The sequence below is a fragment of the Anopheles bellator genome, chromosome X (genome assembly GCF_943735745.2).
Source record: "Anopheles bellator chromosome X, idAnoBellAS_SP24_06.2, whole genome shotgun sequence".
Lineage (NCBI taxonomy): Eukaryota > Metazoa > Arthropoda > Insecta > Diptera > Culicidae > Anopheles > Anopheles bellator.
Genome location: NC_071287.1, coordinates 6,492,029 through 6,504,663, shown reverse-complemented (window position 1 = coordinate 6,504,663; position 12,635 = coordinate 6,492,029). Strand labels below are relative to the sequence as shown.

General features: G+C 42.8%; 2 protein-coding genes across 5 annotated transcripts; one reads left to right on the top strand and one right to left on the bottom strand.

Moving 5' to 3' along the window:
* The first annotated feature begins 4,446 nt into the window (after nucleotides 1-4,446).
* LOC131213241 (palmitoyltransferase ZDHHC6) lies at nucleotides 4,447-7,461 on the top strand. Of its 2 annotated transcripts, XR_009156954.1 has the most exons (5): nucleotides 4,447-4,937; nucleotides 5,502-6,280; nucleotides 6,367-6,557; nucleotides 6,618-7,048; nucleotides 7,156-7,461. XR_009156954.1 is itself a non-coding variant. In XM_058207248.1 (4 exons), exons 1-4 carry the CDS (start codon nucleotides 4,874-4,876, stop codon nucleotides 6,784-6,786), a joined length of 1,203 nt encoding a protein of 400 aa, XP_058063231.1. In that variant the 5' UTR covers nucleotides 4,447-4,873; the 3' UTR covers nucleotides 6,787-7,461. The 2 variants fall into 2 exon arrangements, 1 of the variants encoding a protein (XP_058063231.1); XM_058207248.1 differs by having other exon boundaries at nucleotides 6,618-7,461.
* Nucleotides 7,462-7,846: 385 nt separating this feature from the next.
* LOC131214000 (kinesin-associated protein 3) lies at nucleotides 7,847-12,412 on the bottom strand. 3 transcript variants are annotated; one of them, XM_058208292.1, is made up of 9 exons: nucleotides 12,185-12,412; nucleotides 11,798-11,915; nucleotides 11,218-11,584; nucleotides 10,730-11,134; nucleotides 9,744-10,657; nucleotides 9,499-9,664; nucleotides 8,934-9,277; nucleotides 8,578-8,816; nucleotides 7,847-8,507 (listed from the first exon to the last, which is right to left on the bottom strand). In XM_058208292.1, the coding sequence occupies exons 1-9, from the start codon at nucleotides 12,325-12,327 to the stop codon at nucleotides 8,468-8,470; spliced, it is 2,736 nt and encodes a 911-aa protein (XP_058064275.1). In that variant the 5' UTR covers nucleotides 12,328-12,412; the 3' UTR covers nucleotides 7,847-8,467. The 3 variants fall into 3 exon arrangements, with proteins under 3 accessions (XP_058064275.1, XP_058064273.1, XP_058064274.1); XM_058208290.1 differs by having other exon boundaries at nucleotides 9,744-11,134; XM_058208291.1 differs by having other exon boundaries at nucleotides 9,744-11,131.
* Between the last annotated feature and the right edge of the window lie 223 nt (nucleotides 12,413-12,635).

The window sequence follows — 12,635 nt, the reverse complement described above, 5'->3', positions numbered from 1 at the left end:
ACGAAAAAGCCACATTTAAACAGTTCCCGCAGCGTACCTCCGTACACTTCGCAGCCAGTTCGGGACCACGCTAGACGGTTGGCCTAAATACGCACCAAACGATGAGCCCGTGGCACAGACTGTGGTTCACCGGTTACCATGCCGATTGAGTGCGGTTGTTGATTTGTGTTTTGCACTGTTGGAAATGGACAGTACCTCAAATATGACATTTGGGAGACCTGCATAAACATAAACTGTTGACGATGGAACAAACGTGGTTTGTTGGCGAACAACCAAAACGTAGGGACGCGAATTTTCTTTGAACAGCGCTTGACGGTCGAATATCGCCAATACCTGTGCTGGAATTGTGATCCCGATTTAAAGCCGCCACAAGGAACATTAATGATGGACGATGGTACTCAAAAGCTTGAAATTTGGGCGAAGTGGCTGAAGGCGACAAGCAGAAATTATAGCGATTGGTCAGGCGATGCCAAGATACAAAACTGCCGCTATTCGAACTGCTTTATAATAGCCTCTAATATGCTACTGCCGGTTCCCCGCGATATACCTGTTTTATTTTTTTAGTGTGGTTTTTATACCAAATAATTCTGAAATAAGTGGGCCATGGTAAAATTCAAACCGAAAATAACGGGACTATCAATAACAATTCCATGTAGCAAACGGTGTTGTAGACGTTCGATTTGCCGCGATACCGCGACCGAATGACGATGCTGTTGTCTACGTCGGTTTAGAAATCAAATATATTTTAAACAAGTATGACACGTAACAAACTATCTCTGGCTTCTGTTTTCAAGTTAAGGTTTGAAGGACTCGTGTGATCCGCATCCTTCTCTGCTTCGATCATTCTCATTACAACCTAATTGGTCGAAATGAAGCTTGGTAGAAGACTAATAATATTGGGGTTGCAGCTTACTGTTCCGTTTTGGCAGAACTTTCTGAGCCCCACGCCCCAATCAGTAGAAACGCATTCCGAAGGTTAAAGCAAACGCAAATAAAGAATGAACGTCGTGTGTGTAAAGACATTTTCAGTTCCTTCGCATGTTCGCCGAATAGAGGAAGTCCACAGTCAGAACGTCCCTTGCTTTAGACAGAGTACGCTTAAACTATTGAGACACAGCGCTAAGAAACGATTCAGTGTTTGAACTTACTTATCGATGCTTTGCGTTTCGCTACGCGCCGCGATGTAGCGCCCGGCATGCCGTGACAAACCACTGAACTGGATGATGCCGTGCCGGTACTGTTGGTCTTTTTGTTGACAGCGTTGCTGTTGTTACTGATTGAATTGATTTTGCTGCTGTTATTGGAGTTCTTGTTGCAGATGATATTGTTATTGCTGTTGTTGTTGTTGATGTTGTTATTGTTGCTGCTGTTGTTGCTGTTGGTGTTGCTGCTGTTGTTGCTACAAGAACTATTATTACTCATCATGCCGTCGCCGTAGAGTATGATGTAGCAGTGGTGGGCCGTGGTACGCGGTGGTGCCTACGACCTATCCCTGCCCAACCAAATGGCCGCCACCGCGTCCCTCGATGGCACACTTCCTTGCAGCTCTTGCTGTGCCTACAATGGTGAACCCTTGTCTTGCTTAGCTTGTAGGCCTTCCCGTCTTGCCACTTCACACTGCCGCTGCCGTCGTCGTCGTCGTCGTCGTATGCAGCGCCGTGAGCCTTTATCGGAATGGCTACGCAGATGGAAAAAGAAGCAGAAAACAAACCCTTCCGTCATTGCTCGTTGTCAAAGTGCGCCAATTGATACCGTCACCCCTGTCCAATAGAGGAGTAGTTCTTCCACCATCGGTTAAAAGAGTAGCGTGTTAAACGCGAAAAAGAAAAACGCTTAACGTTGAATCAAATCATTCACGGCAAACTGCTGCAGGTAACAGAATGTGTCTCATGCATTTTGTTTTTCCTTTTTTTTGTTTTCTGTCTGACTCTCTTTCAGTGATAGCCAAGTGCCAACAAAAACAGTAGCATAAGTGATTTGATGAAAATTGGGGCTCAGGTTGCAGGGAAGAGCCTCCCCTACGCGCACGCGTTTGCATGCGTCCTCGATATGGGGCTGTTGTTTGCGAAAACCTTTCCGTGTGGCGAAGGGTTAGTGAAAGAAAATGTGCGCGCGCGCGTGCTTGATCATCTTGGAGGACAAGAAGGGTTGAGGGATGAGCGAGACGCCAGGACCAATCCATGTGTCATATGCCGCATAACATCATTTAGCACAACTGTTTGTACATACAAGGAGCAAAGAAAAACAGAAACACAAAACCAACAGGACCACCACTAGTCAATTGAAAATGTAGCTGGCAGTGTATTTTTTTTCACCACCAACGTTTCACCCGGTCCTTTTTCGCAACGTTTTGGCATATTTCGGGTACAGCTTTCCGAAAAAATGCTTAAAATATCCAGCGATAAAAAGCACACACACGCGCGTGCTCGCTTTACGTGTCCGAAAAACGGGAAAACTCATGGAAAAACATATTTCTGGGCGTGAAAAGGCCTGACGTTTGCGGTAAAGGCTGCTAGGGTGGTTCAAAATTTTGTTACGATAGCGGCAAGCATAGCGCCTGTCCTTCCATACTTCCACATCTCCTTTCCTCCCTCGATGCTATGTGCATCGAGTATCTAGTACGGAACGGGATTGTCTATGGGTTGCGATATAAATGCTAAATTAAGAAGCAAAAGGTAACCGCATCATGAATATGCAACGCGTGCCCAAGGAGATGGCGCAAGCATTCTGCAGAGTTAACGTGGGCGCGCTACTGCGTTTAAGATGTGGTAAAACTCTCGGCTACAATGCAGGATGGGATCTTCCATGGACTTGCGGACCATGCGAAGGATCAGAAGATTATTAGAAACAGAGAGCAACTTCTTCTAGACCTTGCCTTATGCATAGACATTCGATCAACGTAACACTAACGGCCACAAATTTTCCGCCAGACATCAAGCCTCGGTACGCATCTTTCCAGCAGACGGACAAAAACACGAAAACGGCAATATTCTGGGGTGATATTTGCGCACGGCGAAATTCTGCGGTTTACACTCGATTGTCGATAACGAGCCCTTTTCGCGTTGTTTTGGTTTTCCCACACTCTGTGGCCGTGCAAGAGCTGGAGCAAATTTGTTTCAAGGCGCAACTACACACATCAGCGGCACACGCGACGACACCAAACTTATGCGGCACAACGTTGACTGTAGAGATTGTGTAAGAAAAGCAGCGGACAAGCTTGTGGAACCACAGTAGCTTCGAGTGTTATGTTGGGGGGAAATCCTTCGCGGTAAACAGCGTGTCGTAGAGCAAGGAATTTATCGAAGCGCCAGGTGCACTCTGGCGACTGACCTACAGTCGATTTCGAAACAGCAAACTTTGAATTGCTAAGAATGTTTCGCAAATCGTCGTCGTCGTCGGGAGGCAACATTCGGTGCAGTCTGAGGGGACTACTCACGCAACTAACCCACAAATAGAAAGAACTGCAATGTACCCCAAATGCTCACTTGCTGTCGGTGCAGCAGCACTTGCACCATACACCCGTACACGTTACAGCGTTTGACGTTAATAACACAACTGCAGATCGATTAGAAGCCGTGCTGCAGCATAGGCATACAAATGGCGCCTTTCGCAAGAGAGACAAAACACAACCACTCCGGTCTAAAAGGGGAGTGCAACTGACAGTTCTGTCTCTGCCGTCGGCTTTGTACTGAGAAAATCCCATACAACATCGGAGCGTCTACAGCAGCGCTGTGATTTCATCCAATCAGAGAAAGTGCCAAACTTTCGCCTAAAGAAAAACCCGTATCTTCATTCCGTTGTTATTTTTTCATGACTACGATTTAAAAACGGACAAATTTACGAGCAGAATTAAGAATTCCCTTGCAGTTGTGATTTTCGAAAATTTCGAAAATGCAAGAAAATTGATTACCTGTTTTGCACGGACAAGCCGATTTGACAAATGGATGTATGAAATGGGTGATAAGAATGTGACCGTTGAGAGTTCAAGATAAAGTATTTCAACTGTTTTATTGAATGCAAATTTGTCCAAATCGATCAGCATATTGTACGTTCTTAAGAATTTCGGATTGGTATTTCATTAACCCAACGCCAAATTGGTTATAATTGGTTCGTTCATCTAAGATTGAACAACGCCACAGTGGTCCGTTGTATCTAATCCCATTACCCATCGGCTCAAATACGTTCGTTGCTTTAAACATATTTCCGACGTCGTTTAATCTCGAAAAGCAGCGTCTTGCTTGGTATAATCGGACTGTATTTACGTGCTGAGTAGTTGAAAACTGCTACAAGGCGAAGTTTTCGTACAAATGTGTCAACAACTCTAGTCTATTGACATTGCTCTGTATCTACAATTTCTCAATCGAAAGTTGTGTGCGTAAGCGCAACAAAAGCATATACGCACCAGAAGTGTCAAAACCCCCAAAGCTGTCAAAAGATCAGTAAGACATTGTTTTCGTTTTGCATAGACATTTTTTTCCTGATACATTTCGTTTGGGGAAATTTACCCACCCACTAAATAAAGTCTTTCTGTTGTAAAGGAACCTGTTCGCATACGATTGGAACAGTTTCCTTCACCTTTACTCGTTGTTAGCGGGAGCACATTGCAAAACTTATACATGTTTGACCACACCGTGAGCGTTTTCTGCATTTAAACAAAATGCGCTGTACGATCTGTGAATTGTGTATTTAAATCTCGCTGACTTTATCAGATAACCAGCCTTATGGCCACGAAAAATGATATCATTAACAACCTAATGCCTGAAACAACTTTCCAACAACACTAAACAACACGACCACTCGGGTTTTATAAGTTGCACTTCCATTTCTTTCGCATTTTTTGACTCACGGGGCTTGAAAACCGAAGACGAAAACCATGTTACAAAGTACGTCGGGCGCTTTGCGTCGTTTTCTTCATTGGGGACCGATGACTGCAATAGGTAAGCATTCTTTGGAATTATAAATTTGTAAATATACTACACAGTACAAAATCTTATTGAAGCAAACAAGGACTGTTCATTGTTATTGTTCTTTTTTTTTGTCTATTTTGAAACATTTTGCTGCTTAACGGATGCATTTATGTTCCGTTTCGATCTCGATCTTGCTGTGTCTTACGTAGTTACGCAGTTATCTAGGCGAACAGTCAACATCGGTTGCTCATTTAAGACCAAATACAAACCGAGCCATACCGTAAGGAGCAGAACACAAGCCCAAAGTGTCCTCGAATATTGCAGTCTTAAGATATTCTGCTCGGCTTGAAGCAGTCTTACAAAGACTACAAAATGCGACGCCTTATAAAAAAAAAATACTGTCTTTAAAGCTTGCTGTGATAAAAGACAACGAAGTTCAAAGACGATGTTTTACAAGACTAGCTAACAAAAGGCTGTCACAAAGATCACTGTCCCTGTTATATAACATTAGTTATCCTGCGTAGCTTCAGAATGTAGTTTTAGGAATTAGGTGACGGCGATGTAATCTCAATTAACCTTTTTTGTGTTTTTCAGGCATTATCAAATCTATTACCATTATGACACTGTACATGAATAGCATGTGGTGGCCGGCGAATCGGTCACTCACGGGTTTCTTCAACCAGACCTTGTTTATCGTGTTGTCAGCCAGCACGGGATTTAATTTTGTGATGGCCTCATTAATTGGACCTGGTTTCCTGTCACTTAGATGGCGACCACAGCACCCGGAAGACGAGCAACACCTACAGGAGTGCAACGTTTGTGAAGGTTTCAAGGCACCTAGGTCGCATCACTGTCGAAAGTGCAATCGATGTGTCATCAAAATGGACCATCACTGCCCATGGATCAATAATTGTGTCGGTTGGGCCAATCATGGATACTTCACCGCATTCCTAGCCTGTGCTGTCCTAGGCTGCCTGCAGGCTACTTTCATTCTCAGTGCGTCGCTCTATATGGGGCTCTACAGGGACTGGTACGTCTACTATGGACAGTTTTCGAAGGCAACAGTACAGCTTGGTTTGTGGAGCCTCGCCTTGTGCGTTTTCAACATAGGGCTAGCGATTGGGGTTGTTATCACGGTTGGTGCCTTGTTCGGGTATCAGCTGCGTGCGATTCTTAGTAATCGAACTGCGATCGAGGACTGGATTTCGGAGAAGGCACGCTATCGACGTGATCGTACCAATGAAGTGTTCCAGTACCCATACGATTTGGGTCGATGGCGTAACCTACAGCAGGTTTTCAACTTATCATGTATTCCCGCTGGCACCGGTACCGAATGGCCCGTAATTGACGGATGCGATCAATACACGCTTACAGTATGTATACAAAATCGGCATTGCCGTTCGCCAAGATTTGCTAGAATTTATTCCGACTCTTTACTCTTTTTTTTTTATTTCTGCAGCGTGAGCAGTTGGCCCAAAAGGAAGAAAAACGCGCTCGTACTAGAACATACACTATCAATCGCACGGTAACAGGGAGCTGGGTTCCATTGCTATCGCAAGGATTTAAGGTTTGCTGTTCACCGCCGCTAACCGACGAGCCGCGCATCAAACTAGCAGTCGGTGACATTGTTCGGGTCACTAGATGGAGGAAGTAAGGATAACATTTGTTCATTTTTCGCATTAGACGAGTAAAATATTGTTCTTTCCTTAGGCACTGGTTGTTTGGCGAAAAAGTTCTAACACATAGTGAGGTTGATTTCTCGGAGAAAAACAAACGGCTACGCGGATGGTTTCCTCGACAGTGTGCGATCGAATTGATGGAAGATGAGTATGAAGTCGAGCAATCACAATGTTATGAAAAGGTAAAAAAAATCAACTAGAGTTGAGTGATTACCATTTTCCAAACCAAATTCAAGTGGACTCCGTTACGAATCAACTTACAAGACAAGCACGAATTTGAAAGAGATCGAAAGGAGAGCTCTTTGCTCTAGGTAGAAACCAATCCACAAAGCCTCAACCTAGAACATTTTCTTATAAATCCAAATAAAACCACTTCAAGTACCCTCTGGACAATCAGCAGTGTCGAGTAATCGTTTTTGATAGTACAGTTTGTCCACATCAACGACAGGATAATTCGTACAGGTAAAACTAAAATAAAGAATTGTCGTAATAACGCCTTAGCAAATCACAACACGGTAACAAATCACATTTCATTTAATAATTATTATTTTTTATTTACTTACTGATAGTTTAAAATATGATCACAGAAAAGATGGGATCCCTGTAACACATTAAAGCTGGATTACATGTATAATACATATCTATTATACTTTACGCAAAATTGAACATAATTTTTTTAAAGTTGTACGTTGTTTGACTAAAAGCAGCTTTATGTCAAAACTTCCTCGACAATATAGGGCCCACACGAGTAGTCAAAGTTCTCAGCGAAGACTCTGCTGCAGGACAGTTGTGAAAAGCAGTTATTTGGAAGACTGTGTGAAACAAAGGCGAAGAGAAAGTTTGCGAACTCGTTGTAAAATCAGTTACAGAATAAACAGACTTCTGAAACCGAAGGCATCGCAGTAAAAATTTAATAGTGCACCCGAGAGCACTTTGAACCTACGCTCCTTCGTGCGATCGGTCCACACTCCGTAACAGTCCTCGTTTTCGTCCTCGTCCTCGTCAAGTACGCAACGGTTACATTTGCACTAAACGTGTCATAATTCTCTTGGCTCTCTGAATCGTGCAGCGCTTCATCTTGCACGTATCTTTATGTCATCCGCTTGAAGGAAATCTCAAACGATTGATCATGGGAAGAATTGCGTTGAAGAAACACATTTGTTGTCTCGTCCGGCACACTGTGCGCGGGTGTGATACCGGAAGGCCAGCAGATTAACCCTCATATTTGATTCGATGTTCTACAAAACAAAACCGGCGGTCGTCAATGACGCTAACAGGGGTCTGTAACCCTTTTACCAGAACTATTTGCTATTTGCAATGCGTACAGCAGCGAGAGTAACCTCAAACCCTGTCACTTTCATTTTTAAAGGAAAGGTTTGGTGTTATTTTAGACCATTTGATTATTTACACACAATAATGTATAATTTTACGTATTATAGTGTAATGACATTTTTGATGGACATATTTTTATATCTTTATTGCTATATATTTCTATATCTGTATATATAATACGAAGAGAACTAAAACTCACACTAAGTATTTGTTTTGCGTATTTGTTGCATTTGTGCGATTTACCAATTATATAAAAAATGATAACGAAACGGAATGGCCACTATCACTTAACCATCCATCCTCTGCCGCCGTGTTCCGGTGGCTTACCTACGGTCGGTATAGTGTTTTGCACGACCAGTGGTCAACAGCAGCAGCGGTTGCAGGAACAGAGGTATATTTCTACGTAATGACGTTATTTGGGTTTTTTTTACTGACGATCATTAACGGACTGCAGAATATGCCATTCGATCTTGATGAACCAGTTAAACATATGAAACTCGAGTCATTGCAATACGTCATTTGTTTTTCTTGTTGGTGCAACCATATGGTTTAAGCTACCGTATCCAGATCTTCCAAGCTTCGACTGTATCTGCAAGAAATAAAAAATAGTAGCAGTATAGATGCATCGGTTCTTGGTCATGCCTTTCGTTTTTACTTACCGACTTACAGGGCGGCTATAATTGGACATGGCCGACCCGGATCGATTTTTATTACTCTCCGCATCGTCATTAGAATCACCTCCCGAATTATACAGCTGATCGAGGTAATCCGATGTTAGGTATGCGTTTAGGTCACTTTGTTCGTCTTCTAGCGGTCCATTGGTTTGAATATCGTCAACGCTCTCCTGCGAGTCTACCATACTTAGCCACTGGCTGTTGTGATTACGAAATTTTTCCACCTAATTAATGCACCAATACAGAGTTATTAAAGCCATAGTTTGAACATTTTAATTATATTTGATTTGTATTAAAAAAAAGGTTAGGAGTGACAAATGTGTAAAGAACATATAACTCACCGTTATACGCGATGCCCACTCGCTGTCAGTAATCGCGATGATATCTAGGCAGAAGTCGCACACTTTCCGTATTTCGGTGTTTTTATCATGCATGAGATCAATAAGATAAGCGGGTGATTCCGTTTCTTTAATCATATAGCAGCGGGTGCTCTCATGGCGGAGGACCTGCTGAAACACAAACACGATCTGCAACACCATTTCGTCATCTTCTTGTTTCGCCTTGAGTAACTCAATTAGCGAGAGCATAACATCCGCCTTGCATAGCAACATGGCGCACGATTCATCAGATGCACACGTCCCCAGAAATACGACCATCTCCAGTACCATATCGTCCTTGTATTGGCCTGGACAGACAAGGTTAAATAAACGAATAGATTAAATAGATTATTATTAAATAGATAGATAGATAAAAAGATTATTACTGTTTCATTACGCATTTTCGTGCTAGAAAACAAACTTAAAGAGTTTTTGTTCATTTAATTTTAATCAACATGCCCGGTACGGTAAATATACATAATAATAATTTTTGGAAACGACATATAACTACAGAAAAAAATAATCTTACCTGGTACGAGCATATTCCGAATGAGTGGTATTAGGTTGAAATTATGAATGATCTGTGAATAATCCAAATCAGCTAGTGCAAGATTGCCCAGAATACCAAGGCTTTCGACAGTAAAATGTTCGTCATCACACTCGGTAAGTATTTTAGCCAAATCACCAACAAAATCCTGTAAAAAGAGTAACCGAGCGAACGTCAAATAGGTAATTTGGAGTACACAGTATTCTCTAATAGTCGCTCAATCGTACCACAAAGTGTAGCCTTAGCGTGTCGTGCACAGAGATGTTTCGAATCATTTTCATGATCATTGTGTCCTGGCACTTGAAGGCGCGGGACATCAGATTGTGCAGACGGTTGTTCTCAATCATTAACGCCGCATTGCGCCGGTTCAGGGCGAGGTTTATGCCAAGCGCAATCAGATCAGGGTCAGATTTTTGGTTAAGATTCAGCAGCAGCATATCGACGACAACTGGTACACAGTCGGTGTACGTGAACATTGATTTGATCTTGTTGTCCAAACTCATATGATAGAGAATCTTCGTTACGATGCCGTGGTGCTTGTCATCGCTTAAAAAGGTAACGAGCTTCGGTAGCAATCCGACGCGTATCATCTTTGCTCGAAGGCGTGCATCAAATGATAGATTAAATAACAACTTGAGTGTCATTTGAACGAGATCCTTTTGCGATTGCAGCAGACGGGGTAGTTTTTCAACAATGTTTAGTTCGCACATTTCCTCTTTGTTGTCACGCACGATCGACAGCTTCTTTAAAAACGTTACCACTAGCACAAGCAGATCAAAGTTTTGCCGCTCAAGTGCCTTCAACAACATTGTTACAATGCTTTTCTTTCGCATTTTCTCCTCCAACTTTACGTTTTCGGCAATGTTCAGCAGAAGATAGAAGGCGACCCGAAGCAGCTGCTCCTGTTTGCGTGCGAATATTTTGAACTGTTTGTTAATCTTGTCGTAATCATCTTTTTGCTTCCGGGGGTCTGGCTTGTCGGTAACCCCATCCGGGCCCACTGAGCCGGGTGTTTGCGGACCAGAAGGCGGGCCACTTCCACTCAAGCTGTCAGTTGATGTGGTGCTCACTGTGAGAGAGCAATTTCCATTCACAGTTTCGTTGGATAGCTGATCGTGGTAGCTGCTGTTCATCGAGTGAGCTTTTGTGAGTGAAGAGGTCATGAAATTACTGTTGGCGGACCCACTACCGGCGTTACTACTGTGATAACTACCCCAATTGCCCGACTTTGGGCGTTGCTTAAGTTCCGGTATGCGTCGTCGAGGAGGTTCCATTTCCTTCGGCTTATCCTGATCGATGATAGTGTCCAACTGCTCAGTACTGTTCCGAATGCCGCTATATTCTTTCTCACGATCTCGAATGGCACTGTCTGGAGCGCACATACCAGTTGATGCAGCACATTTACGTGCGTCGAGATCGTTCTTCATTTGATCGTAACGCCGCAACTCGAAGTCGATTACATCCATACAAAGTGAGCCGATTTTGTAGTTTACGATGACCGAGTGAAAGTTAGTATAGGTGGAGAAGCAGAAAAAGATATAAATGATGTTCGTTGAGAGGTCTAGAGAACGGCGCCAATCTTCACGAAGTACTCGAGACAGTGCACTGAGAACGGCTTCTGTAAACATAGAAATTTCAATGGTACGTCATGTTGAATGTGCACCGGTTACGTTTGATCACTTTACTGTATAAGTAACCCACCATTTTTCTCTAGCTCCTCCAAATTATCAGGATCGCGGGCGAGTTGTAAGATAAGACGAGAACCTTTTACTTTCTCTGGCAAATCCTCGTAAAGTAGTTCGATGTATTCGTCAATGCTACGAATAGATGCCTTTTCCGCCTCCATCATCGGACTGATTTTCCCGGAAATGCGCGAAACGGAGCGCTGGTTCGCTGCCGCCACTGACGATTCGACGTGCTTGCGATTCTTCAAATAGTAAATAATTTGCTCGATATCTGACAGCTGCGATCGATGGATAAGATCACACTTTTCCACTACCTCGCGAGCCAATATTGCCGGATCGGTTTTGGAATTTAACGACTTCAACCGTATTATCCGTTGACAGTCCTAGCGTAAGAACAATGGAAAAATAAAATAAAGTAATAAAGTGAAAATAATTACCAAGCTTTGCTGAAGCATTTTCATGTACTCGGAAGCTAGATAAAATAACATTTACAGTGAAAAATATCATTGAGGACCAGAAAATCCAGCGTGTAAGATTAAAAAAAAACAAAAGAAACAACAGGCAAAATAACATATGTGATCATCTTTCTGTATTACCTTTTTATCCTCCAACATTGGGTCTCCTGGTTCTCCAAACACGGCAGCTTCTAGTTTATAGTTCACAATAAGCGCTTTTTCGGTTGGGTGAGGCTCGATAGTACCCCCCTTCCATCGTCTACCATTAAGCGAGAAAAAACTGTATCATTTTCAAGGATTCACTGTATGTTTTCAAATGACTAGAAACAACTGTCTAAAACGCCCCATTTTCCATTTCGAAATAAGGAGGGGATAAAATTATGAAAAAATGTGACAGAACCAAGAAGACTGAATAATCAATATCATTGTTTGGCGTAGGTGTGAACTAAAGTTCAACAGAGAAGCAACGCAAATGCGGCAATCTTTGATGTGTCTCTACGCACATTATTTTCTCCTTGGGATACTTACTTTTTTATGTATTTAGCATCCTCGGTCTGCATATGGTTGCTGGTGGAACGCTGTAGCGCCGTTACAACGTAATAAATGTAATGCACGGTAAAGAAGAGTAATGCCAGGCCAGCTATTAAGTGTAAAAAGCTAGCCAACAGCATACAGCGCACCCCAATTACTGCTACTCAGCAAGGATGTTTCAATGGTGTAAGAACGGCATCGATTCACCACGGCAACAAATTACATCACACACAGTCCCCTCATCTGAACTTTATGCATGACACTCGAGTTTACTGCTGCCTTGCTGCTGTATGTATCCTGTCAAAATCTGCGCTTTTCTATGTGGTGCTTTCGTTTGTGGATTTCAGAACCTAAAGGGAATGTACTGTTTATTTCAATGACCGTCAAACTGTTTGTTTAATGACAAATTGAGGCAGATTTTTCCTCCGATATTTCGAAGCCCATCGTA